Genomic DNA, 26,249 nt, shown 5'->3' on the forward strand with positions numbered 1-26,249 from the left:
ATGTCACGGAGCTGCTGTCAGCGCTGTATGTCACGGAGCTGCTGTCAGCGCTGTATGTCACGGTGCTGATGTCAGTGCTCTGTATTACGGTGCTGCTGTCAGTGCTCTGTATCTCCTGCACCCTCTTGTTTGCCTACCCTGGTCCCTGACCTTCCCTCTCCTCCATTGCCTTCATTAGCTCCATAGTCCTGAATTGTCAGAACAATTTCCCAAATAAAAAAAAAATGCTTGTAGTTATCGATCCCAAATTCACCTCATACATGTATTATGCTATTGTCCAGGTGGTGGGACTACGTGCTACCCCCTAATAATTACCCCGTGGCCGCAAATTCGACCTAAAGGTTTGCGAAATTCGCCTCCCATTGAAGTCAATGGAGCCCGCGGCGAACGGTCGTTTTCGCGAACGTTTGTGTCCGTTCGCGTTTCGCGTTCGCGAAACGTCCCGTCGGAAGTTCGTCCATCACTAACAGGGACAGAGTGTTGTCACCCTGTAACAGGAAGTTCCTGCACCTTCATGATGGACGTCCATGCCAAGATCTCCAGGTATTACGTGAATGAGACCTGAAAATGTAAAATCAGCTAAAAGCTTACTTGAGATTTTGGTGACTGAGTTCACATGAACTTTAAGCTTTCACCTACTTTCACCCGTTAGAAACCTTTCCACGTACTGATCCCAGGTCCCAGGGTCAGGCTGAGTTTTATTCATCCGATCGAAGAAATAATATGACACCGCGTTGTCCTTTGCATTCCGAGCAACATAAATTGTCTGCAAACAGTAAAACACACCATCAATTCTTTGCATATGCTCAAAGGTGTTCCTAAAGTGTTGGTGTTCTGGGGGTCTCCTATGTAATATACTGTTCTACTGTAGTCTAAACCCTGTTACATTCCTCTCTGAGTGTGGCAGCAAGGGATTCTGAGATTGTTTAACCTCTTGGTACTGACAGCATGCAAATATGCAGCCTCTCGATGGTTGGGCCTTGGTTCCAAGTGGCTGCATATTTGCATGCAATATTGCAAAATACATCTGTGCCGAGAGTGTACGCTTGGTGCTGGTTAACTTACCGGAGGCTAACGGAAAGCTCCAGATCGCTGCTTGCGACCGGGAGCTTCTCGATCATGTGAACGCCGTGACAGCCAATCATGGTGGTCACATGATAATAAAACCCCGTCCCACCTCGCAACATCTTAAACTCCTTAAAGGGCCAGGAGGCACCGGCACCAAGGGGTTAAAGTCAGAATCGCAACAGCAGATGCTGTAAACGGTGCATGCTTCCACTATAACACATGGCAGCTACCATGTGTGTAAAGGGTTAACTGCTCAACTGATGGTCACTCTCATGCCCCGTACACACGGTCGGAATTTCCGACAGAAAAAGTCAGACGGGAGCTTTTCATCGTATATTCCGACCATGTGTATGCCCCTTCGGACTTTTTTACGTCAAATTCTGACGGACCTAGAAAGACAACATGTTCTATATTTTTCCGATGGAGCAAATTCCTATCGGGAAAACCGCTCGCCTGTATGGTGTTCCAACGTACCAAAAATGGCACATGCTCAGAAGCAAGTACGAGACGGAAGCTATTGGCTACTGGCTATTGAACTTCCGATTTCTAGTCCCGTCGTACATGTTGTACGTCACTGCATTCTTGACGGTCGGACTTTGGTGTGACCGTGTATGCAAGACAACTTGAGCGGAATTGCATCGGAACTCCGAGTTTATTCCAACGGGGAAAACCGGTCGTGTGTACGGGGCCTTATGCCGCGTACACACGATCGGAATTCTTTGTTGGAAAAAGCTCTGATGGTTTGGAATTTCGCTCAAACTGTCTTGCCTACACACGGTAACACCAAATTCCGACGGTCAATAACACCGCGACATACAACACACGGCACTATAAAAGGGAAGTTTAATGCTTCCGTGCATGCGTCAAATTGTTTCCAGGCATGCGTCGGAACTTTGCGTGTCGGAATTGCATACACACGATCGGAAAATCCGATAGAAAGGTTTTCCGTCGGAAAAATGAAGAACAGGCTATCAATCTAAGTCCGTCAGAAATGCAGACAGAAAAAGACCGATGGGCATACACACGGTCAGAAAATCTGATAAAAAGCCCCCATCGGACTGTTTCCATCGGAAATTCCGGCCGTGTGTACGCCGCATTAGTCTGTTCGTTCTTAGACTGTTAATTTGTTTTCAGCACATGTGGGACTTGGTTTTTATCATAGCAAACAACCAATCAATTTTTGGTAAATACTGAACCAAAGAAACCTTTTTCCACAGAACACATTTTGTTTTTTGGGGGGGTTTCCTACTCGTAATTTTTGCTTATTTTGTGTCTCGTTTTGTGGTATGTTCATACATCACAATATTTATCTGATTATTCTTACTTTACACTTATGCTCCCAAAATGATTCCGGCACCAGCTTGAAGGGCAGATGGGTTTTTACCAGCCTCGGGGATGGAGTATTATTCAAGATATCTACGCCTGAATAGAAGAGTGAAGCCATCAGTGCCAAGTCTATCGTTTAATCACCCAAACACTGTGATAGGCAAACTACACTCACCGGAAGGAACGGGTGGTGGAGAGCAGATCTCCAGGAATGGAGAACGTACATGAGTGGGTGCACGTTTGTTCTTCTCTAATTCACCATTGTTCATAATGGAGTCCACAATCTCTTGCATCCATGTAGTACCTGGAGAGACCTCACAGGAAAAGACAAAAATTATAAGGAGAAAAAAATGAATAATGGTAAACCTAAAGGCCAACTCTAGTCAAAACTTTTTTTTTTTTTGTCTTGAATACAGCAGGGAAGGCTAATGCCGCGTACACACAACCGGACTTTGACATCAAAGGTCAGACGGAACGATTCTGGCAGACCATTCGATCGTGTGTGGGATGCAGTGGACTTTTGATTTGCAAAAATCCGACAGACCTTAGAAATGGAACATGTTTCAAATTTTTCCGCCGGAACTCCGCCGGACCCAGTTCCTACCGAGAAATCCGCTCGTGTGTATGCTGGTCCGACGGACAAAAACTGACGCGAGGGCAGCTATTGGCTACTGGCTATGAACTTCCTTATTCTAGTCCGGTGGTACGTCATCACGTTCAAATCCGTCAGACTTTGGTGTGATTGTGTGTGGCCAAGTCCGTTCATTCGGAAAGTCCGTCAGAACTCCGCCGAAAGTCCGTCGGACCTAGTCCCTCGAAAAGTCCGGTTGTGTGTACGCAGAATTAGAACGTCAGTTGAGTTTCGAATTCCTTGTTCTGGGGAACTCTACCCACTGCTGAATTCTGTGTTAGCCAGGACAGACTGTAGGAGACTCATTTCTTCTCTTCCGGCAATGCTGGAACCTACTGCTTTACTAATGTACAGTAATGGCATGTGAGTGCCATTGAGGACTGTAGTACTCAGGGGGCAGGTCCACTTTGGGCTCAAAGAGTTGGTGACAGCTGTAGATTAAAGGTGGGTATTACGGCAAAAGCCATTTTTTTTGGCATCTCTTTCGACTTCTGCTTTGACACACAGATAAGATACTTAAGAGATAAGTTACATTAAGCTATACCATCCATATGTATACTTATGCCCCATACACACGATCGGAAATTCTGACGGAAAAAATCACACCGGATTATGTTGTTGGAAAATCCGATTGTGTGTGGGCTCTTCCGGACTTTTTCCCTCTGAGTTTCCAACGTAAAAATTTTGAGAACTGGATCTAAAAATTTCCAACAACAAAATCTGATCGGACTTTGTGTATAGAATTCTGATGCACAAAGTGCCACGCATGCTTAGCAAAAAATTGGAGACGAAAACTATTGGCTACTGGCCTCTACATAGTCCCATCGCACGTTTTGTACATCACCTCATTCCGAAAGATCGAATTTCCCGACAACTTTGTGTGACCGTGTGTATGCAACACAAGTTTCGGATTTTGTGGTCGGAATGTCCAACCGTGTGTGTGGGGCATAAGGGGACTATACTATACTGCATTGGGGTTGCATCTTTGATTTTGTTCATGAATGTTTTCCAAATTTCACACACAAAAAACATTATCAGACCAAAGGACAAGTTGCAGAGAAGTAACAAGTAATGTCGCGTACACACGAGCGGACTTTTTGTCGGACTGAACTCCGAAGGACTTTTTGAAGGAGTTCCGCCGAAGCGGATGTGCCTACACACGATCACACCAAAGTCCGATCATTTAGAACGCGGTGACGTACGAAGGGACTAGAAAAAGGAAGTTCAATAGCCAGTAGCCAATAGCTGCCCTTGCGTCCTTTTTGGTCCGTCGGACCAGCATACAGAAGAACCGTTTTCTCTATAGGAACTGGTTCCCCCGGAAAGATTTGGAACATGTTCTATTTCTAGGTCCGTCAAAATTTTAGAAAGAAAAAGTCAGATGAATCCCACACACGATCGGAATGTCCGACAAAATGATTCCATCTGAACTTTTCTGCCGGAAAGTCCGATCGTGTGTACAGGGCATTCGTTTTACAGAATCTGTACAGGAAGTTTAGTTGAAAATTGAATCAATTTAGGGCCGTCTTTAAGGCAGGGCAAAAGGGGCAGCTGCCCTGGGCCCTGTCATTGTTGTGGGGCCCAAAGCAGCTGCCTCATGCTTGCCAGCTATCCCACTTCAAATTCCTTCGTCCCTTGAAGTTTTAGTCCCTTCCTGTGTCCTGATATCTCAGTGTGAAATGCTGCTACTAATGCTGCCCAGCTCTGCCCTATTGTTGTGTACAGACGACTCACCTGCAGACCCCGTGTTTACATGTAAATAACCGTCATTCATATGTAAATAGCAGCGACATGCATATGTAAATAGCTGAGGCCAGCGGCACTGATATGTAAATAAAGGTGGCATTCATATGTATATCATGCCCCCCTGCAGTGAGGAGAAGATGTGCTGTAACCTCTAGCAACCAGTGAGCAGTATTACTGTACAGTAATCTCTAGCAGCCAATCAACAAACAGAAATCCTTTGCTGTAACATCTAGCAACTAATCAGTGAGCCTTAATGTGTGCTGTAACCTCTAGCAACCAATTATTAAGCGGTAATGATATGCTGTAACCTCTGGCAACCAATCGCAATCGCTGCCTGATCTGATACAGTACAAGTCTAGCTGCTATTTATTGTATGTCTCAAAGAAGGTGGAGAGCGAAATTGCATGGGGGGGGGGGGGGGGGAGCAAGACATTTTTTGCTCAGGGTCCAATCAATATTAAAGACGGCCCTGAATCAATTAATTGTTGTTAAGTGGTATTCATCCAATGCCAACCTTAACACCCAAGGTTTAAAGGATTGGAATGTTAGTTGCTCAACCTGTGGCTCTCCAAGATTAAATTATAGTAGAGGAATGACATTACTTAAAATTAAACAATAATTAAAAGACCTTTCTGGATTCCTTTCATAGACCAGCCAGGCATTGGTCCTAGAACAATATGTTCTTTTGGAGCTGGAATTACACAAAGAAACATTACCCGGCATTAACACCAACCAGCGGTGCTTGTTTGGTTGAAATGAACAACTTTCTGTCTACAATGGCATGCCTGATTGATGTCATGTGTGCTTCTAGGACCTGGAGATAGTTTATCCATTGATTGGCCCGAAATACTGGCTCAGTCCCACTTCCTCTTGGCTTGCTGTACATCCTGTGGATCTGTAACTAGGCCTGATTATAGATATTAATCAAATCTTTTCCTGTCACTAACTTCAACTTGTTTCCTACACTTTACACAGCCCAAAAAAATGACTGCCATACCTCAGCCAGCTTTCTGCATGTTGCCTGTCCTGACCTTGGTTTGCATTCTGCTCTTGACATGACCTTGTCTTATCTCTCACATTTTAGTTAAACCTACACATGACATGATGTCCTTGCCTTGCCCTGCTTTTTGAAGTTGACTTAAGCCTACATGATCTGCTCTGACTATAGCCTGTTTCCTTCCCTACCCATACCCTGGCTCCTTTATTTGAGCTAAGCCTACATTGGAACGCCTGACCTTGTTCTGTATCCTGAACTTAACTTGAGCCTTCTCTCTGACCTTGGACTGCTTCTTGCAAATGAACGTGAGTCTACACTGCCTGCCTTGACCTTGTCCTACTCCCTTCACTTGCCTTGACCCCACATTACTTACCCTGACCTTGGCCTGCTTCCTGTACTTGACTAGAGCCTAAATTTCCTGCCTAGTGCCTAGACCTAGGCCTACTTCTTTCACTTGCCTTGACCCTACATTTCCTGCCCTTACCCTGGTCTGCTTTCTGCACTTGACATGAACTTAAAGCGGAGGTCCACCCTAAAATGGACCTTCCGCTCATCGGAATCCTCCCCCCCTCCGGCGCCACAATTGGCACCTTTCAGGGGGGAGGGGGGTGCAGTTACCTGGACTCTTGCTGGTCGCTGGAGCGCTCTGCTGTGAACGATTATATCAAGAATTGTAATTACATGCCATTGTTGAACAGTGGTAGAAAAATTGACCTTTGGTGGTTGTGGTGCTGGTGCCACAACACTATAAGTCCTCACAGTTACTCTGGGTGGGCACAGGAATGGGCCCTCCTGTGAAATATTATATCAAGAATTGTAATTACATGTCCCTGTTAAACAGGGGCAGAAAAATTGGGCCTTTGGTGCTGGTGCCATGACACTGCAACCTCTCCCATATACTCTAGTTTTATTGCAGGAATTAGCCCTGCTGCAAAGCATTGCATCAAAAATTGTAATTAAACGCCCCTGTTAAACAGGGGCAGAAAAAGTGGGCCTTAGGCAGTGGGGCTGGTGCCACGACACTGCAACCTCTCCCATATACTCTTGTTTTATTGCAGAAATTAGCCCTGCTGCAAAGCATTGCATCAAAAATTTTAATTAAACGCCCCTGTTAAACAGGGGCAGAAAAATTGGGCTTTAGGCACTGGTGCTGGTGCCACGACACTGCAACCTCTCCCATATACTCTAGTTTTATTGCAGGAATTAGCCCTGCTGCAAAGCATTGCATCAAAAATTGTAATTAAACGCCTCTGTTAAACGGGCAGAAAAATGGGGCTTTAGGCACTGGTGCTGGTGCCACGACACTGCAACCTCTCCCATATACTCTTGTTTTATTGCAGGAATTAGCCCTGCTGCACAGCATTGCATCAAAAATAGTACTTAAACGCCCCTGTTAAACAGGGGCAGAAAAATTGGGCCTTAGGCACTGGTGCTGGTGCCACGACACTGCAACCTCTCCCATATACTCTAGTTTTATTGCAGGAATTAGCCCTGCTGCAAAGCATTGCATCAAAAGTAGTACTTAAACGCCCCTGTTAAACAGGGGCAGAAAAATTGGGCCTTAGGCACTGGTGCTGGTGCCACGACACTGCAACCTCTCCCATATACTCTAGTTTTATTGCAGGAATTAGCCCTGCTGCAAAGCATTGCATCAAAAATTGTAATTAAACGCCCCTGTTAAACAGGGGCAGAAAAATTGGGCTTTAGGCACTGGTGCTGGTGCCACGACACTGCAACCTCTCCCATATACTCTTGTTTTATTGCAGGAATTAGCCTTGCTGCAAAGCATTGCATCAAAAATTGTAATTAAACGCCTCTGTTAAACAGGGGCAGAAAAATTGGGCTTTAGGCACTGGTGCTGGTGCCACGACACTACAACCTCTCCCATATACTCTTGTTTTATTGCAGGAATTAGCCCTGCTGCACAGCATTGCATCAAAAATAGTACTTAAACGCCCCTGTTAAACAGGGGCAGAAAAATTGGGCCTAAGGCACTGGTGCTGGTGCCACGACACTGCAACCTCTCCCATATACTCTAGTTTTATTGCAGGAATTAGCCCTGCTGCAAAGCATTGCATCAAAAATAGTACTTAAACGCCCCTGTTAAACAGGGGCAGAAAAATTGGGCTGATGGCATCACCCAGAAACAGAAATGTTCTTCCAACATATCATCGGAGGAGGAAGAGGATAGACAATCAACATAACAGGACAGTCACTCAGCATCAGCATAGGAGGGATGTGATATTTCAAAAAAAATTATTCTGTTACATCAGCTTCAGGTGCTTGGTAGCTGTGGGTGATCCAAGACTGATTCATCTTGATGAAGGTCAGTCGATCAACTGATTCGGTAGACAGCCGCACCCTGTGATCGGTAATAAAGCCACCAGCAGCACTGAAGGTGCGTTCCGAAAGAACGCTGGATGCAGGACAGGCCAGTAGCTCAATTGCATACTGTGCAAGCTCTGGCCAGTGATCCATCCTCAAGACCCAGTAAGCCAGAGGATTTTCGGTGGGAAAGGTGTCCAAGTCTGACCTTGCCCCTAGGTATTCCTGCACCATGTAAATCAGACGCTGGCGATCGTTGCTGGAACCGATCATACCTTGGGGCTGCGGACTAAAAAATTGTCTGAAAGCATCAGTCAGACGGCCACCTTCTCCTCCGCTCCTTCTGACCGATGCCTCAGCAACACGTTGTCCAGGACCAGGAGTTTGTAACCTCCCAGTCTCTTGGAACGCATTGCACAGACCTTTCTGCAAGGCCTCCCGGAGATGTCTCATCCTCTGCTCCCTCTGTGATGGCAAGATAAGGTCGGCAACCTTACCCTTGTACCGTGGATCAAGGAGAGTGGCCAGCCAGTAATGGTCCCTCTCCTTGATCCGAAGAATACGAGGATCCTTCCGCAGGCTTTGCAGGATCAGGGAGGCCATGCAGCGTAGGTTAGCTGAGGCATTCAGTCCGGAGTCCTCTGGGTCACTAAGGACAACATGATCCGCAGCTACCTCCTCCCAGCCACGTACAAGTCCACGTGTTTCTTGGGACTGTAAATCATCCCTACAAGACTGCTGCTGCTGCTGCTGCTGCTGCTGCTGCTGATGCTGAGTGCCAGCCTCCACCTCCATGCTGACACAATCATCCTCCTCCTCCTCTTCCTCCTCCTCATCCTCTTCCTGTGTGATGTGTGGTACAGCAGGAACACTGTCTGGATAAAGGGGGCCTTGAGAGGCAAGGAAGTCCTCCTCTTCCTGCCTCTGTTCTGCCTCAAGTGCCCTGTCCATTATTCCACGCAGCGTATGCTCCAAGAGGTGGACAAGAGGTACAGTGTCACTGATGCATGCACTGTCACTGCTCACCATCCTTGTGGCCTCCTCAAACGGTGACAGGACAGTGCTTGCATCCCTGATCATGCCCCACTGGCGTGGTGAGAAAAATCCAAGCTCCCCTGACCCTGTCCTGGTGCCGTAGTCGCACAGATACTCATTGATGGCCCTCTGCTGCGTGTGCAGCCGCTGCAGCATGGCCAACGTTGAGTTCCACCTGGTGGGCATGTCACATATAAGGCGGTTCTTGGGCAGGTTCAACTCCTTTTGGAGCTCAGCCAGCCGAGCACAGGCATTAAATGATCGGCGGAAATGCACACAGACTTTCCTGGCCTGCTTCAGGACATCCTGTAAGCCGGGGTACCTGCCCAAGAACCGCTGCACCACCAGGTTAAGGACGTGAGCTACACAGGGCACATGGGTCAGTTGTCCCTGTCGGAGGGAGGAGAGGAGGTTGGTGCCATTGTCGCAAACCACCATTCCTGGCTTAAGCTGGCGTGGCGTCAACCACCTCTCGGCCTGCCCCTGCAGAGCTGACAAAGAATCCGCCCCAGTGTGGCTCCTGTCCCCAAACAAACCAGCGCAAGCACGGCATGGCATCGTTTTGCCTGCGTACTTGCGTAGCCCCTGGAACGCCTACGCCTACGGAGCACCGCTGGTTCTGAGGACAGAGCACTGGGAGAGGCCATGGAGGAAGAAGAAGAGGAGGGGGTGGAGGAGAGAGGTGTGTCACAACCAATAGTAGCATTTTGGAGGCGTGGTGGCGGAACAACCTCCAACACTACTAAACCTTGTCCTGCCTCCTTCCCAGCTGCCAGAAGAGTGACCCAATGGGCCGTGAAAGACAGGTAACGTCCCTGTCCATGCCTGCTGGACCATGAGTCAGCGGTAATATGCACCTTACCGCTGACCGCCCTGTCCAGCGAGGCAAGGACATTGCCTTCCACATGCCGGTAGAGAGCCGGAATCGCCTTCCGTGAGAAAAAGTGGCGTTTGGGGACCTGCCACTGAGGAACCGCACATTGTACAAATTCATGGAAGGGGGCCGAGTCTACCAACTGAAAAGGCAGCAGTTGAAGTGCTAGCAATTTAGCCAAGCTAGCATTCAACCGCTGGGCATGTGGATGGCTGGGAGTGAACTTCTTTCGCCGGTCCAGCAGCAGGGGCAGGGACATTTGCCTGCTATAATCGGACGTGGGTGTACTGCTAGCAGAGTGCCCGGAAGCACTTGGCTGTGACACACCTAATTCTACACCTTCATTCCTCTCAGAGCAGGTTTCAGAGAGGACTGAAGGTCTAGTGGGGTTGGAGATGCCAGCTGATGAGGAGCAAGGAGAGGGCCGCTTTGTTCTTTGGTGTGGGTCTTTGAGGTACGCTTGCCAACGAGCTGCATGGCAGGTCAACATATGTCTGGTCAAGCATGTGGTGCCCAAGCGGCTGATGTTTTGGCCACGCGAGATACGCTTGAGACATATGTTGCAAATAGCAGCGGTGCGATCTGATGCACTCGTCTCAAAAAAGGCCCACACCAAAGAACTTTTAGCATAACGTGCAGAGGCAGCGCCCTGCACAGGCGGAGCTCTGCGGTGTGATTCAGTCAGTGTGCTGCCCCTAAGCCGGCCCCCGGAGGGCATCCTGCCTCGTTGGACATGTGCCTCCTCCTCCTCCTCCTCTCTCCTACCAGGCACCCACGTGGAGTCAGTGCCCTCATCATCCCCTCCCTCTTCATCGCTGTAGCAAACCTGGCAGTATGCTGCAGCTTGTGGAACATGACTGCCAGATTGCTGTCCTTCTTGAGCATCCCCTCTCGCTGCATTCACGCTACTGCCTTCCTCTAGCTGAGTGTCATCATCAGAGGCTACAAAACGCTGGGCATCCTCCTGGAGCATGTACCCAACACTGTGCTCAAAGAGTTCAGGAGACTCCTCAGGAGGACGTGGTGGGTCTAGGGAAGGAGTCACTGATGATGACATTGAGAGGAGGGAAGTACCCTGAGACTGGGTGAGAGAGGATGAGGAGGATGAAGAGGGCTTGGTCATCCACTCTACCAAGTCGTTGGCATGTTGCGGCTCAACATGTCCAGCTGCCGAAAAGAAGGACAAGCGTGTCCCATGGCCACGTGCTGATGACGATGCACCGCGTCCACGACCAGCACTGTTGTCTCTAGACACAGAGCCTGCTTGCCCTCTTTTATCGGCTCGCGCCTGTCTGCCTCTCCTTGCTGGCCTTCCAGACATGGTAATGGCCTGAAGGGAGTTGGGTAAAAAAGCAGTTGGGTAGTGTATATTGTGTTGAAGGTACACAGAACACGCACTAACTCCTGCAGATGCCTTTATTATAGAACACCAGAGATAAAGGGGTATATACAGATGTATACTGTGCTGTGCTGGAGGCACACACAACTTCCAATAACTCCTGCAGATGGCAAGTGGGCTCAAATAGAGAAGAGCTATGTAGGTGGATATAGCGGTATGTACTGGGTACAGAGCACGCAGACAGCACGCACTAGCTCCTAACACTACTGACTGCAAGCTCTATTATAAAAGATAGATCACTAGCTATATAGGTGAGGTGAATATAGCGGTGTATACTGTGGTCAGGGCACGCAGACAACAACCACTACACAACAGCAAGATCGAAAATCGGTGTGTACTGTGTTGAAGGTACACAGAACGCCCACTAACTGCTCCAGACGCCAACACACTACACAAGGCCGCCGCGCCGGCTGCCTTATATAGTGTGGGGCGTGCACTACACAGCCTAAGCTATGATTGGCCACAGGCATCCTGCCTGTGGCCAATCATGGCTCTCCTCGCTGCTGGCGCTGCGATTGGCCAAGCATGCGGGGTCACAGTGCATGCTTGGCCAATCATGAGCCAGCAATGCACTGCGCCATCGCAGTGCATTGTGGGCCGTGAGCGCCACACGAATTTGGCGCGAACGGACCAAAACTTTCGGACTTCGCCGAACGGGCGAACAGCCGATGTTCGACTCGAACACGAAGCTCATCCCTACAGTCGACTAAAGCCTACATTATCTGCTCTGATTTAAGCTTCAGTTTCCTTTCCTCCTCATGCCTTGCTTCCTGTATTTGAATAAAGCCGATAATGGATGCCCTGATCTTGTCATGTATCCTGAACTTAACTTTAACCTTCTTCCTGACCTTGGACTGCTTCTTGCAATGGACTTGAGTCTACATTGCCTGCCTTTACCTTATCCCACTCCCTTCACTTACCTTGACCCCACACTACCTGCCCTGACTTTGGCCTGCTTTCTGCACTTGACTTGAGGTTACATTGCCTGCCTAGAACTAGGCCTACTTCTTTCACTTGACTTGAGCCTACATAGCTTGTCCTGACCTTGTCCTACTCCCTTTACTTGCCTTGACCCTACATTGCCTGCCCTGCCCTTGCTCTGCTTCCGGCACTTGACATGAACTTAACCTTGTCTAATCTCTCACATTTGACTTGAACCTACACTTGATGTCCTGGCCTTGTTCTCCTTTTTGCAGTTGACTTAAGCTTACATTATCTGTTCTGAATTGAGCCTAAGTTTCCTTTCCCCCCAGTGCCCTGCTTCCTGTATTTGAATTAAGCCTACACTAGATGCCCTGAACTTTTCCTGCATCCTGAACTTAACTTTAACCTTCTCCCCTACATTGCCTGTCTTGACATAGGCCTAGATCTTTCACTTGACTTGAGCCTACATTGCCTGCCTTGACATTGTCCTACTCCCTTCACTTGCCTGGACCCTACATTGTAAAAGTAGGTGAGTAACTGTATGTTATTCCCTACCTGTGCAAAAAGTGTGATTTCTATTAAAATAAATTTAGGGGCTGCTTGTTGTGAGGTTAAAACCTATACAGTGAAAATGAGTGATAAACCGCGCACCCTATAAATGGATATACAATAAAGTGTCAGAAGCAATATCAAAAAACAACCACTAGATGTCCCTAGTGGATAAATCATACAAATGTGTTATACAAATTCAGAAAGTGTAAAATAAACAAAAAAATTAGCATTAAGATTGTAAGTGGCAGATGGTCAAATGCCGTGTCCAAAAAACTCATTCAAATGTGTAAAAATAATAGTTCAAAAGCTTTCAACAAGTGATTTCCAAAGGTGCAAAGATCTCATGGATCCAACAATCAAGTGACTGAAATTCTTCCACCTCCAACACCGATCACTCAGCCTAATCACCAGATTCACATGACCCCCCCTTACAGGAGTTACATACAGCAAGGGGATATTAGATGTTCCCGTTGTCTGTCCCAGTGACTCAGCAATGAAGCCTCCGAGACCACATAGGAAAGACACCCACCGGATCTCCGGACATCAGTGGAGGGATGCAGAAAGAAACAGTCTCCCATGGTGAAGTACGTAGGTCTATTATTAAAAATAATCGCTGAAAATGCACTTTACTAGTGTACAAAGTTAAATAAAGGGAATGGAATTGGGGATGCCGTTCTGCATTCCACTACTGGTGGAAGTGACGTGTCATGCATGACTACATCCAATGCGTTTCGTCAGCACATCTGACTTCATCAGGGGTCTGTACACATTTGTATAGTTTATCCACTAGGGACATCTAGTGGTTGTTTTTTGGACCCTTCATTGCCTGCCCTGACCTCGGCATACTTCCTGCACTTGACATAAGCTTATATTGCCTGCCTTAACCTAGGCATACTTCTTGCACTTGAGTTGAGCCTACATTGCCTGTCCTGACCTTGTCCTATTCCCTTCTCTTGCCTTGACCCTACATTGCCTGCCCTGACTTTGGCCTGCTTCCTGCACTTGAATTGAGCCTTCATTGCTTGCCTTGATCTTGGTCTGTATCCTTCGCTTAGCTTGAGCTTCATCTTGGCCATGTGAAAGAACTTTGATAATAAAATTATGCCCTTGAACAAACTGATTGAAGGAGGCCAGGTGGGACAAAACCACCCACAGAGTGAATTCCGGCTGGTTCATCAATAACTGCCTGAAATTTGCTCTGTGTATGGCCCGAGTAATGCTTTTATGTTTGCAACAATTCTAATTTAGAAAAAGTATGGTGACAACAAGGGCAATAAAGATAATTCACGCGATCAACCAGCATAGACTCAAGCCTCTCTTACCTGCCTTGGGATAAGTCGCTATGAGGATATCATCTGGTCTGGCTTGGAATTTTTCAACGCCCTCCCATTGTTCCGCAATATGTTTCATCAGCGGTACTCCATTAACTAAGCACAGCGGGAACCTGTAGAATAGACCTTCCGGGACATTGTTGAGGATGTCGGCATAATCCTTCGGAGTTAACTATACAAGGAACATCAGAAAAATGGTATGTTCTCAATTATTTTAACCTTCATTATTTGTTGAATATTGTTTTTTTTAAATACACATATAAAAAATAAAGAGAGCATACATAAAAAGTCTAAAATATTCTGAAAAAAAGCTGTATTTTTTGTTTACAATAAAAAAAAAACGTAAAAGCCATTATTTTCATATTAAAAAAACACAAGCTTTATATATCATAGAAGACCAGCCTATTTCAAATAGTGAAATAATAAAATGTTACAAAAAAAAAAACATTTTAAAGCGGAGGTCCACCCTAAAGTGGAGCTTCCGCTCATTGGAATCCTCCCCCCCTCCGGCGCCACAATTGGCACCTTTCAGGGGGGAGGGGGGTGCAGGTACCTGTACAGTACAGTTATCTGCACCCACTTCCTGGATAGCTCTCTGCGGAAAGGGGCGTAGATCTACGCCCCTTTCCGAAAGTCCCCCGCTGCCTGTTGGGAAACACACAGATCCCAGAGACAGTGGGGTCCATCTTTATTGCGCAGCGCGACTCGCGCATGCGCAGTAGGGAACCGGGAAATGAAGCTGAAAGGCTCCACTTCCTGATTCCCATACCCAAGATGGCGGCGGCAGCACCCGAGAGACGATCGAGAGATCGGCTTCGGGTGCCGACATCGCGGGCGCGCTGGGCGGGTAAGTGTCATTATTTTAAAAGTCAGCAGCTGCTGTATTTGTAGCTGTTGGCTTTCAAAAAAAAAAAAAAAAACGGCGGAACTCCCGGCGGACTCCCGCTTTAAGTACTAATGAACTATAAGTTTTTAACACTTTGTAGTAGCATATTTAAAATAATTTTGCATAGCAATTCGCCCAGTGCCTGTAATGCCGCGTACACACGACCGGACTCTCTGACAGACTAGGTCCGACGGTCTTCCCGACGGACCTTCGGCGGAGTTCCGATGGACCTTGGACACACACAAACGGACTAAGCCCTTGTACACACAATCGGAGATTCCGATGGAATGTGTCCGATCGGAGCGTTTTGTCGGATATTCCGACTGTGTGTGGTCTCCATTGGACTGTTTCCGTCAGAATATCCGTCGGACCAAATTTTCCAACTTGCCGGAAATATTTTCCGACAAAATGCTCCGATCGGACATACTCCGATCATGTGTAGAGAATTCCGATCGGACAAAGTGCCACGCATGCTCAGATCAAATTCCTACATCAAAGCTATTGGCTACTAGCCTGAACATAGTCCCGTTGTAACGAAATAACGTCATCACGTTCTGAAAGATCGGATTTTCCGACAACTTCGTCCGACCGTGTGTATGCAACAGTTTCGGACAAGATCCGTCGGACAAAATCCGACGGACAGAATCCGACGGATTTGGTTGTCGGAATCTCCGACCGTGTGTACAGGGGCTAAGTCCATTCGCTTTGAACGTGATGACGTACGACGGGACTAAAAAAGGAAATTCAATAGCCAGTAGCCAATAGCTGCCCTTGCGTCGTGTTTGGTCCATCAGAACAGCACACAAACGAACAGTTTTCCGGATAGGGATTGATTCCGTCGGACAGATTTGAAACATGTTCTATTTCTAGGTCCGTCCAATTTTTTATGTGAAAAATGATCGGATTGGCCCACACGTGATCGGATTGTCCGACGGACTGATTCCGGCGGACCTAGCCTGCCGGAAAGTCCTGTCATTTGTACGCGACATTAGTTTGCAAATGGGGCAGGAAAACAGATAATAGTCTTTTTTTTTTTTTTTTTTTTTTTCTGAGCTGGTTGAATGTTTCCATTAGAAAAAAAAAAGAAAAATACCTAATTTTGCCACAAGAAGGCGCTAAGGATCATAGAAACTTGCCCTGATACTTAGCACCATCTAATAATCAAATGCTGTATTTTCAGTTTTAACCAATGAAAAACCTTCGACCAGCCCAGGAAATAGGCTAACATTCATTTTTGTTTTGCCCCTCACAGCAAATCTACATGCACTATTACTGGATGAATTGCTATGCATTTTTTTTTTTTAAATAAATGCAGCCTTATGTGTTACAATTTTATGTAGTGTAGTAACTCTTTACATTTACTCTGATCGTTTTCTCTTCTGGTGGATCCAACAGTTACATAGTTTGCTTGAAAAAAAAAAAGACACCGGTCCATCAAGATCAAAGATAAATAAATAAGAACCGGTATCTGCAGACCCCTAACCTGCAGGGGATCCAGAGGAAGGCCCAGCACCCCAATACATGTGGCTCCAGTTCTCTCTAACAGGGAACATTCCTTTCCCGATCCCCGAAGGCGATCCCGCACTCCTGGATCAACAATCTGTGCGCTTCTCCAGCTGCTGTTTTCTTGTTTCTGCTCTTGTCTGGGATCTCTGGTGGCTTCAGGCAATGTATGAACAACGGGAGAGTTGGCAGTGTGTCTCCCTGGAACTTGTCAGCTATGACTTCTGGAGCATAGCCTGGCCTTATACCAGACACATATTAGTCTGATTATTGCCGGTCTGTGAAATGGATCCACACCGTCCGCTGCATTTTCTAACTGCCCTATCAGCACTGTCACACTGCATCTTATAACTTCCCTTCCAGTACACACATTGCACAATGGACACAACTTCATAATGCACAAAGTGCAGGAGCCAGGAGTGCACAATTTACAGAGCGCAGGGGTCAGGAGTGTGTAACACTCAGAGTGCAGGGGTTAGGTGGTCATAATGCACAGAAGTCAGGAGTGTGTAATGCACAGAGTGCAGGGGTCAGGAGTGGGTAACACAAGGAATACAGGGGTTAGGTGGCCATAATGCACAGAAGTCAGGAGTGTGTAATGCACAGAGCGCAGGGGTCAGGAGTGTGTAACACACAGAGTGCAGGGGTTAGGTGGCCATAATGCACAGAAGTCAGGAGTGTGTAATGCACAGAGCGCAGGGGTCAGGAGTGTGTAACACACAGAGTGCAGGGGTTAGGTGGCCATAATGCACAGAAGTCAGGAGTGTGTAATGCACAGAGGGCAGGGGTCAGTAGTGTGTAACACACAGAGTGCAGGGGTTAGGTGGCCATAAAGCACAGAAGTCAGGAGTGTGTAAGGCAGCAGAGCTAAGAAGTAAGGAGTGCATAGTGACAGAGTGCAGAAGTCAGGAGTGTGTAACACACAAAGCACAGGGGTCAGCAGTGTGTCATGCAAAGAGCACACGAGTCAGGGGTGAATAGCACATGAAGCACAAAGGTCAGCAATGCGTAATGCACAGGGTGAAAGAGTAAGGAAGAGTAACAGATGAAGCACAGGGGTCAGCAGTGATTAATGCACAGAGTGCAGGAGTCAGGAGTGAGTAACACATGAAGCACAGAGTGCAGGAGTAAGGAGTGAGTAACACATAGAGTGTAGGGGTTAGGTGGGCATAATGCAAAGATCGCAGAAGGCAGGAGTGTGCAATGCACAGAGCTAAGGAGTAAGGAGTGCATAGTGACAGGGTGCAAAGGTCAGGAGTGTGTAACACACAAAGCACAGGGGTCAGCCGTGCATAATGTAAAGAGCGCAGGAGTCAGGGGTGAGTAACACATGAAGCACAGGGGCCAGCATTGAGTAATGTACAGAGTGCGGGAGTCAGGTGCAGTAGTGTCCCATCCATTAGGGGGCGTACGGGCACCGCTCACCCTATCTATGCATCCAGCCCCCCGATTTACATGGAGGGTGCCGGACACATGGATTCCAATGGGGGAATTAGAGGCTCTAATAGGCTGTAAAAAAGGGTGGGCTCAGAGCATAGAGCACTGCGCGTGAAGCCCACTCAGTTGTGTGACAATAGCAAATGAATATTATATCCCAGCCAATCAGGAAGTGGGTCATGAGACCTGTTTCCCAATTGGCCAAAAGGAGAAGCAATCTTATTGGCCAAGGAGGAGGAGGAGGGAGGAAACGCACAGCCGGAGGAGGAAGGAGGAAACGCACAGCCGGAGGAGAAGCAGGGGAAGCCCGACGGACTGACCCACCAGCCGTCACTGTGACTCCAGGGATGGTTCACCCGCAGCGGCTCAGCCATCCTGCATCCATCACTCCCCGGCTCAGACAGGGGAGGAAGGAGGAGGGGAGATTCGGAGGTAAGGTAAGGAGGCTGTCCTCCTCCCATGGGGGAGGGTTGGTGTTCCCCACATTCATGTCCATCTCTCGGGAGGTTGGACGGCGGCCTTGTCTCCCACCAAGGGGGGGCTCATCTCCCGCTTGGGGGGGTAGCGTTGGTTTGCACCAGCCGTCACTGGTTAGGAGTGAGCAACACACGAAGCACAGGGGTCAGCAGTGCACAATGCACAGAGCGCAGTTGTCAGGAGTGTGTAATACACAGAGCGAAAGGTCCAGGAGTGCATTATGCACAGAGTTTAGGGGCCAGGGGTGTGTAACACACAGAGTGCAGGGGATTAGGTGGGCATAATGCACACAGTGCTGGGGTCAGGAGAGGGTAACACGCATCAGTTGATAGAGTACAAACAAAAATGACTTCCCTCCCCAAGCCAAAATCACTGCCAGTACACATCACCCCTCTCTCTCACTAGAACAGATTCCAGTACAGACCCTCCTTAATGAAACGTAATAACCAGACCAGGCAGTTCAGAGTCAAGGGAAGCCCTCCCTCTGCTGTGCCATGTGACCGATGCAAAGGAGAAGCTAAGGGGAACCTCCTTCACTCTGAACTGCCGCTGTCTGTCTCTGAAGTCTGACAGGCAGCAGAAGTTCAGCTGTGGTGCTTCTAGTGATCTGCTGCACCACAGACGCTATGGGGGGTTCAGACACTCTTGTCCCCCCCCCCCCTTATCTATGCCCCTGCATTTTATGACTGTGCTCCTAGCACTGTCGCATTGTATCTTATAATGGTAATAATACACTGTAGTGTCATGGTAAATCTTCTAGCTGCACTTCAAGCACTGTCACACTGAAATTTCAGCACTAACTGCACTCCCACACTGCATGTTACATATCCTCAGCCAGGGCTTCACTGAAGGGTAGGCAGAAGAGGCAGTTGCCTTGGGCTCCTCAGCAGGAGGGGGGGGGGGGGGGGGCACATAATGTCAGGACCTGCAACCAATTCTGCTCAGGTAGTTCTCAGCTCATTTTAAAGAAGGTACAATTCTTTTGCCTCAGGTGCTGGAGGACCTTATCCCAGCGCTGGGTGAGTACGATGCATTTATTGTGCCTGCGGTTAAGTGAAACTTTGCACTACCTTTCCTTATCTCACCCTGCACCCTCACCTCCCCGAGTCCCAAGCTGATCCCTCGCATTACTCACATCAGGCTTCTGCATTGTGTGTTCTTCCTCTCTCCAGCCTCAGCTCCGGCTCTGCTGACTGGAGAAGCGTCCAAATAAAATATAAATAGGGTGTAGGACGTCACAGAGGGTGGGTTCCCCCGGGAGAGTGAATCTGAGGGCAGAGCTCAGCAGAGAGCACACAGCATACTCATGCGCCCGCGTTCTTATTAATAATAAACAGTCCACTCCCGGGAGAAACAAACGCAGTAAAAATAATAAACCTTTCCGCTTCCCCATATCAGTCTATCGCATAGCAGCCAACACAAAACAAAAAAATTAAACCAACGTGCGCGTTCACTGGACGGCGTCCTAATTCCTAGACGCACTACTCGTTTAAAAAGGTTTGCTCATGGTTGGACTTCTACAAGGATGTTCAGCATTCAGTCTTATAATTATCATAATTGTCCAGTCGCACCTGTCACGTTTCCCCTGAAATTAAGACCGGGTCTTATATTAATTTTGGCTGAAAAAAAAACACACACTAGGGCTTATTTTCAGGGGATGTCTTATTTACTTACGGTATGTACAAAAAAAGTTCCTCCCCCTGTCAGCTCAGGAGTTATCATTGTGAAATTTCACTGGGCGCTCACGTGACCCGCCGGCGCTCTTCTTCCCCGCTCCGAATACTGCAAAGGGAGAGGCCGAGATCCCCGCTGACGTCAGCCCGCTCCGAGCGTTGCAGAGGGAGGGGCTTCTGACATCACCTGGAGGAGAAGAGAAGAGCTCTGATGGGTCACGTGATCGCCCAGAAGCTCTGTAAATAAGGTATTTTCCACAATAAAGTTACACAAGGAGACACACTTCACGTTATATGATCTTTTTACAGATCCGATTACATGATTTTACAAGGAATTTAACTAGGTCTTATTTTCAGGGTCTAGGTCTAGGTCTTATTTTCGGGGGAAAAAAGGGTATGTCTGCACAGAAAGGCAGGTCAAGTCAAGCAAAAACAGAATAGGAATAAGGGCGTTAAACGATGATACCCTGATATTTCAGATCACAGTAGATATACAGACAGTTTATATAAAAAGTCATATCTTTATTACGAATCATTAAAAGTGAACAGATCACAAAAAAGGGCAACATAGGGCCCACATATATAAAAACAAGAATAGAGTTAGTCGTCAGACAATAAAAAAATGCCTACACGTTGCGTGTTCACAGCCACTTCTTCAGGGCTTCAATCTCTTATCGTCTGACTTGACACCTTACAATGAGGGGAAAAAGTATTTGAGCCCCTGATGATTTTGTACGTTTTCCCACTGATAAAGAAATGATTAGTCTATCATTTTAATGGTCGGTTAATTTTACCAGTGAGAGACAAAATAACAAAAATATCCAGAAAAACGCCTTTCAAAAAAGTTATAAATTGATTTGCATTTTAATGAGTGAAATAAGTATTTGATCCCCTAGCATCTATAAGGAAGATTTTTGGCTCCCAGGTGTATATACCTATACAGGTAACAAGCTGAGATTAGGAGCACTCTCTTAAAGGGAGCACTTCTAATCTCAGCTTGATACCTGTATAAAAGATACCTCTCCACAGAAGCAATTAATCAATCAGATTCCAATCTCTCCACCATGACCAAGACCAAAGAGCTGTCCAAGGATGCCAGGGACAAGATTGTAGACCTACACAAGGTTGAAATGGGTTACAAGACTATCGCCAAGCAGCTTGGTGAGAGGGTGACAACAGTTGGTGCGATTATTCGCAAATGGAAGAAACACAAAATAAATATAAAAACAAGAATAGAGTTGGTCGTCAGACAATAGAAAAAACGAAAAAGAAGAAAGGGTCCCCTGGGGGTGGACTTTTAAAGCACGTACAAACTATAACGATATACAATTATTTTATTACATAAAACAGACAAAAAGCAATTTAGTATACAGTATACATTAAAAAGTACCCCAACAGGTATATATTCAACCAGTATTGATGCTATGTTTGATTACGTCGTATCATTCATTTGAACAGAATCACCCTACGCGTTTCGGAGCTTGAAAAAGCATGTCCTTCTTCGACAATAGAAAATCCCTACACGTTGCGTGTTCACAGCCACTTCTTCAGGGCTTCAATCTCTAATACACACAATCGGAATTATGGTCGGAAAAAGCTCTGATGGTTTTCCCGACGGAATTCCGCTCAAGCTGTCTTGCCTACACACGGTCACACCAAATTCCGATCGTTTAGAGTGCTGTGACGTACAACACTTACGACGGGACTGGAAAAAGGAAGTTCAATAGCCAGTAGCCAATAGCTGCCGTTAGAAAATTCCGATAAAAAGTTTTTCCGTTGGGAAAATTGAGAACACGCTCTCACATTTTTGCTGGCAGGAATTTGGACAGCTAAATTCCAAAGGAGCGTACACACGGTCGCATTTTCCGATTAAAAGCTCTCATTGGTCTTTTGCTGGCCCGAATTCCGATCGTGTGTACACGGCATTAGCGCCTGACTAGATACCTTATGTGGCCGTCACATTTGTTTAGGCTCCCAGCAACGGGTCCTCGGGAGGACCAGGGATCTGTTTGGTATCCCATCCATTGACCGTTGTCTGAATGTGCTTTTGAAGGGCTTATTTTCTGACTAATTGTCAACATAGTCTGCAGGCCTTTTGAGGTCTTTCTTCTGCTCTACTCCAGGGATTGGTTCTTCCCAATGCAGGTTCCCATACGCTTTTCTCTCCATAGCCTAAATCAGCCTTTCTCAACCTTTTCAACACAGAGGAACCCTTGAAATAGTTCTCCGGTCTCGGGGGAACCCCTACTAAAAATTTGAAATCTGCAACTCATGATACGTTAGTGTGATGGTCAGTGGGAAGAATGCTCCCTACACTTGTGGTCATTGGGAAGAATTACCTTCTTACAGATGGCTAAAAAGATCAATGGTGTTGTTGGAAACTTATCTGAGAGGCAGAAATGGCCCAATGCTGAAGGAACCCCAAGCAACCTATGGAGGAACCCTGGTCAGGGCCATTTTTAAGGCAGGGCAAAAGGGGCAGCTGCCCTGGGCCCTGTCATTGTTGTGGGGCCCAAAGCAGCTGCTTCATACTTGACAACTATCCTGGTTTAAATTCCCTTGTCCCTTGAGGTTTTAGTCCCGTGCTGTGTCCCGATATCTCAGTATGAAATGCTGCTACTAATGCTGCCCAGCTCTGCCCAATTGTTGTGTACAGATGACTCACCAGCAGACCCTGTGTTTACATGTAAATTACTGGCATTCATAAGGAAATAGTGGCGGCCGGCGGCATTGATATGTAGATCATGCCCACTTGAGGTCATATCCACAGTAATCTCTAGCAACCAATCAACAAGCAGAAGGCATGTGCCGTAACCTCTAGCAACTAATCAGTGAGCCGTAATGTGTGCTGTAACCTCTAGCAACCAGTCAGTGAGCGGTAATGATACACTGTAACCTCTGGCAACCAATCGCAATAGCTGCCTGATCTGATTCAGTAGATTGATTTTGAGTCTAGCTGCTATTTATTGTATGTCTCAGAGCAGGTGGAGAGCAATGCTGCATGGGGGGGGGCCCAAGAAAAGTTTTGCCCAGGGTCCACTCAATATTAAAGATGGCCCTGGCCCTGGTTAAGAATCACTGGCATAAATGATTGTGATGGCCACATACAGTGAGGGGGAAAAAAGTATTCGATCCCCTGCTGATTTTGTACGTGTGCCCACTGACAAAGAAATTATAAAGTCTATTATTTTAATGGTAGGTTTATTTTAACCATGAGAGACAGAATAATAAATTGATTTGCATTTTAATGAGTGAAATAAATATTTGACCCCTTCGCAAAACATGACTTAGTACTTGGTGGGCAAAACCCTCGTTTACAACCCCAGAGGTCAGACGTTTCTTGTAGTTGGTTTGCACATCTCAGGAGGGATTTTGTCCTCTTTGCAGATCCTCTCCAAGTCATTGAGGTTTCTAGGCTGATGTTTGGTAATTCGAACCTTCAGCTCCTTCAACATATTTTCTATGGGATTAAGGTCTGGAGACTGGTTTGGCCACTCCAGGGCCTTAATGTGCTTCTTCTTTACCCACTCCTTTGTTGCCTTGCCTGTGTGTTTTGGATCATTGTCATGCTGAAATACCCACCCACGACCCATTTTCAATACCCTGGCTGAGGGAAGGAGGTCCTCACCCAAGATTTGATGGTACATGGCCCTGTCCATCGTCCATGTGATGCAGTGAAGTTGTCCTGTCCTGCCCCTTAGCAGAAAAAAATCCCCAAAGCATAATGTTTCCACCTCCATGTTTGACGGTGGGGGGTGGTTTTCTTGGGGTCATAGGAAGCATCCCTCCTCCTCCAAACACGGCGAGTTGAGTTGATGCCAAAGAGCTGGATTTTGGACTCATCTGACCACAACACTTTTATCCAAATCTCCTCTGAATCATTCAGATGTTCATTAGCAAACTTCGGATGGGTCTGTAGATGTACTTTCTTCAGCAGGGGGACTTTGCTGGTGCTGCGGGATTTCAGTTCTTCACTTTGTAGTGGGTTACCAATTGTTTTCTTGGTGACTATGGTCCCAGCTGCCTTGAGATCGTTGACAAGATTCCCCTGTGTAGTTCTGGGCTGATTCCTCACCGTTCTCATGATCATTGAAACCCCATGAGGTGAGATCTTGCCTGGAGCCCAAGACCGAGGGAGATTAACAGTTATTTTGTGTTTCTTCCATTCCATTCCCACCTGAGGTTATCATTTTTCTATAATATGTTGACATCTATTGTTGGTTTTAAGCCACTACCATGTGTTTACCAATGTGATTTTGGTATCTCAGTCTGTCCTCCCCCTCCTAGTAGTGCTAGTTAGTTCAGTTCTAATTAGACCCTCCCCTTTTTTTCCCCCTCAGTCAGTGTTAGTACCTCACATAGACAGGGCTTAGGAAAGTCATTGCCTTCTTACACTTTAAAAAACTGGAACAAATATCCTCTGTACTGCAACAGCTGAAGTAAAATTGTGTTGGATTCAACTTTGCATCTTATGGAAGAGTTAAGCTGCCTGTGGATGGATAGTCCTCCCAGCTGTAAACAATCTTTGTGTCCTGAAGAAGTGGGGAGATGTTTGAGTCCCAGAAATGTGTTGGCTGTTGTATATTGTATATTTTAAACTCCAAACTTTAAAAGCCCAGAGGGGAGAATTCCCTATAGGAGGTGAAAGTGCAAATTCTTCCTTTTACGGCTACTAGGGGCATAGGTAACAGCAGCAACTATCATAAATTCATAAATTTCTAACTGATAACTAGTGACCTACATGAAAATCATATCAACTTTAACACAGAATTAAACTCCTAATTCTTCTTAAGGCTAGGTTCACATTGCTGCGATGCGGGAACGCCGCGAATCCGCGGCGTTTTCCCGCATCGCATTACTCCCGCCGGCAGTTCACACTGCCCTATGCGGACGGCTGGGGGTGTCAATGTTATGTTAATGACACCCCCAGATCCGTCGGCATATCGCAGTGCGATCTGCCGACTCGCACAGGAATCGGATCGCATGGTGTGAACCCCCATGCGATCCGATTCCGTTGCGGACCCAAAAAAGGGTCCCGTGCGAGTTTGCTGCGGGACCGCTGCGAGTTCAGCCATACTATCTGTATGGCTGAACTCGCAGCGCTACGGAGATCGGATGTGATTTGCTGTGCGAATCACATCCGGTTCTCCCCCCGCAGCGGTGTGAACCCAGCCTTAAGCTGCCGTTTTAGATCTACATTTCAGGGCATAGTTACGTTGCTCCACCTTGGACCAGTCTAAGTATGCATATCTTAAACCTGACCTCTGGAAGTTGCAAATTACTGTAGTAGTTGCTGCTACTACAGTGATAGCAGCGGTTTTCTGGATCTAGTGCTGAGTGGCTGCAATTCTGCATAGTAACCACAAGGAGGGCGCTATCTATAGCTCTGATGCCAGTGTGAGAAGGCACAACTTTAGTCTCTGTATGCAAGGGTGGCTCCATTGGATGCTGTGAAAGAAAGGAGCCACCCTGAAACAGAAACTTGAGGCTATGGTCATGGCGCCAGCTTAATTTAGCTTTCAAGCTGAAAGTGGTTCCAAAGCCTAAAGTTTTTTTTTTTTTTTTTTTACCAAAAATTTATTATATGCAACCTTCTGTGCCAGAGGATCCCCTCAGCTCCCCTTATACTTACCTGAGCCCGATCTCAATCCAGAGCTGTGCACGAATAGCGGCTCTCTCAAATCTCTCTCTCCTCCATTGGGCAGATTGGTAGCATTGGGAGCCATTGGCTCCTGCTGCTGCTGTCAATCAAATTCTTTGACAAGGGATCGGGGGGGAGGGGCTGTAGACACAGACAGGGTGGCTTGGGATTGAACCCACACGAGTGCCCCTATAGAAAATGGTTTTCGGTGATGGGCACTTATTGAACAGGAGGATCAGGGCTGCTTTTTGACCACTGCACAGAGCAGGTAAGTTTAACACGCCTAATCTTTTAATTTAAAAAAAGGCTTTACAATCAGTTGAAGTTTAGATTTAGGTATGATTTTTCTTGCATGGTTGTATTGCTCCAGCCTGGACCAATGTAAGTGTGCATATCTCATACCGGAGGAGTGGAAGTTGCAAGT

At 47.0% G+C, this 26,249-nt stretch overlaps 2 protein-coding genes across 3 annotated transcripts in view; one reads left to right on the plus strand and one right to left on the minus strand.

The window, feature by feature from the left end:
• Positions 1-19,879, minus strand: part of LOC143923635 (sulfotransferase 1C1-like) — a 35,631-nt gene extending 15,752 nt beyond the window's left edge. The window contains exons 1-5 of the mRNA XM_077447440.1: positions 19,647-19,879; positions 14,200-14,380; positions 2,570-2,698; positions 2,393-2,490; positions 640-766 (exon numbers count right to left, since the gene is read on the minus strand). Coding sequence (XP_077303566.1) covers positions 640-766; positions 2,393-2,490; positions 2,570-2,698; positions 14,200-14,380; positions 19,647-19,661 — 550 coding nt within the window. The 5' untranslated portion in view covers positions 19,662-19,879. The remainder of the gene's footprint in view (positions 1-639; positions 767-2,392; positions 2,491-2,569; positions 2,699-14,199; positions 14,381-19,646) is intronic.
• LOC143923633 (sulfotransferase 1C4-like) overlaps positions 1-26,249 on the plus strand; it is a 168,924-nt gene that overhangs the window by 81,625 nt on the left and 61,050 nt on the right. The window contains exon 1 of one of the 2 annotated variants that reach the window (XM_077447438.1): positions 14,281-14,405. The exons of the other annotated variant lie outside the window; for it this stretch is intronic. The gene's annotated coding sequence lies outside the window, so the exon portion shown is untranslated. Of the gene's footprint in view, positions 1-14,280; positions 14,406-26,249 lie in introns of those variants that run through there. 2 annotated transcript variants of the gene reach the window in all.

This window comes from Lithobates pipiens, unplaced genomic scaffold (assembly GCF_037356315.1).
Source record: "Lithobates pipiens isolate NorthernLeopardFrog02 unplaced genomic scaffold, aLitPip1_a1.2 Scaffold_22, whole genome shotgun sequence".
NCBI lineage: Eukaryota > Metazoa > Chordata > Amphibia > Anura > Ranidae > Lithobates > Lithobates pipiens.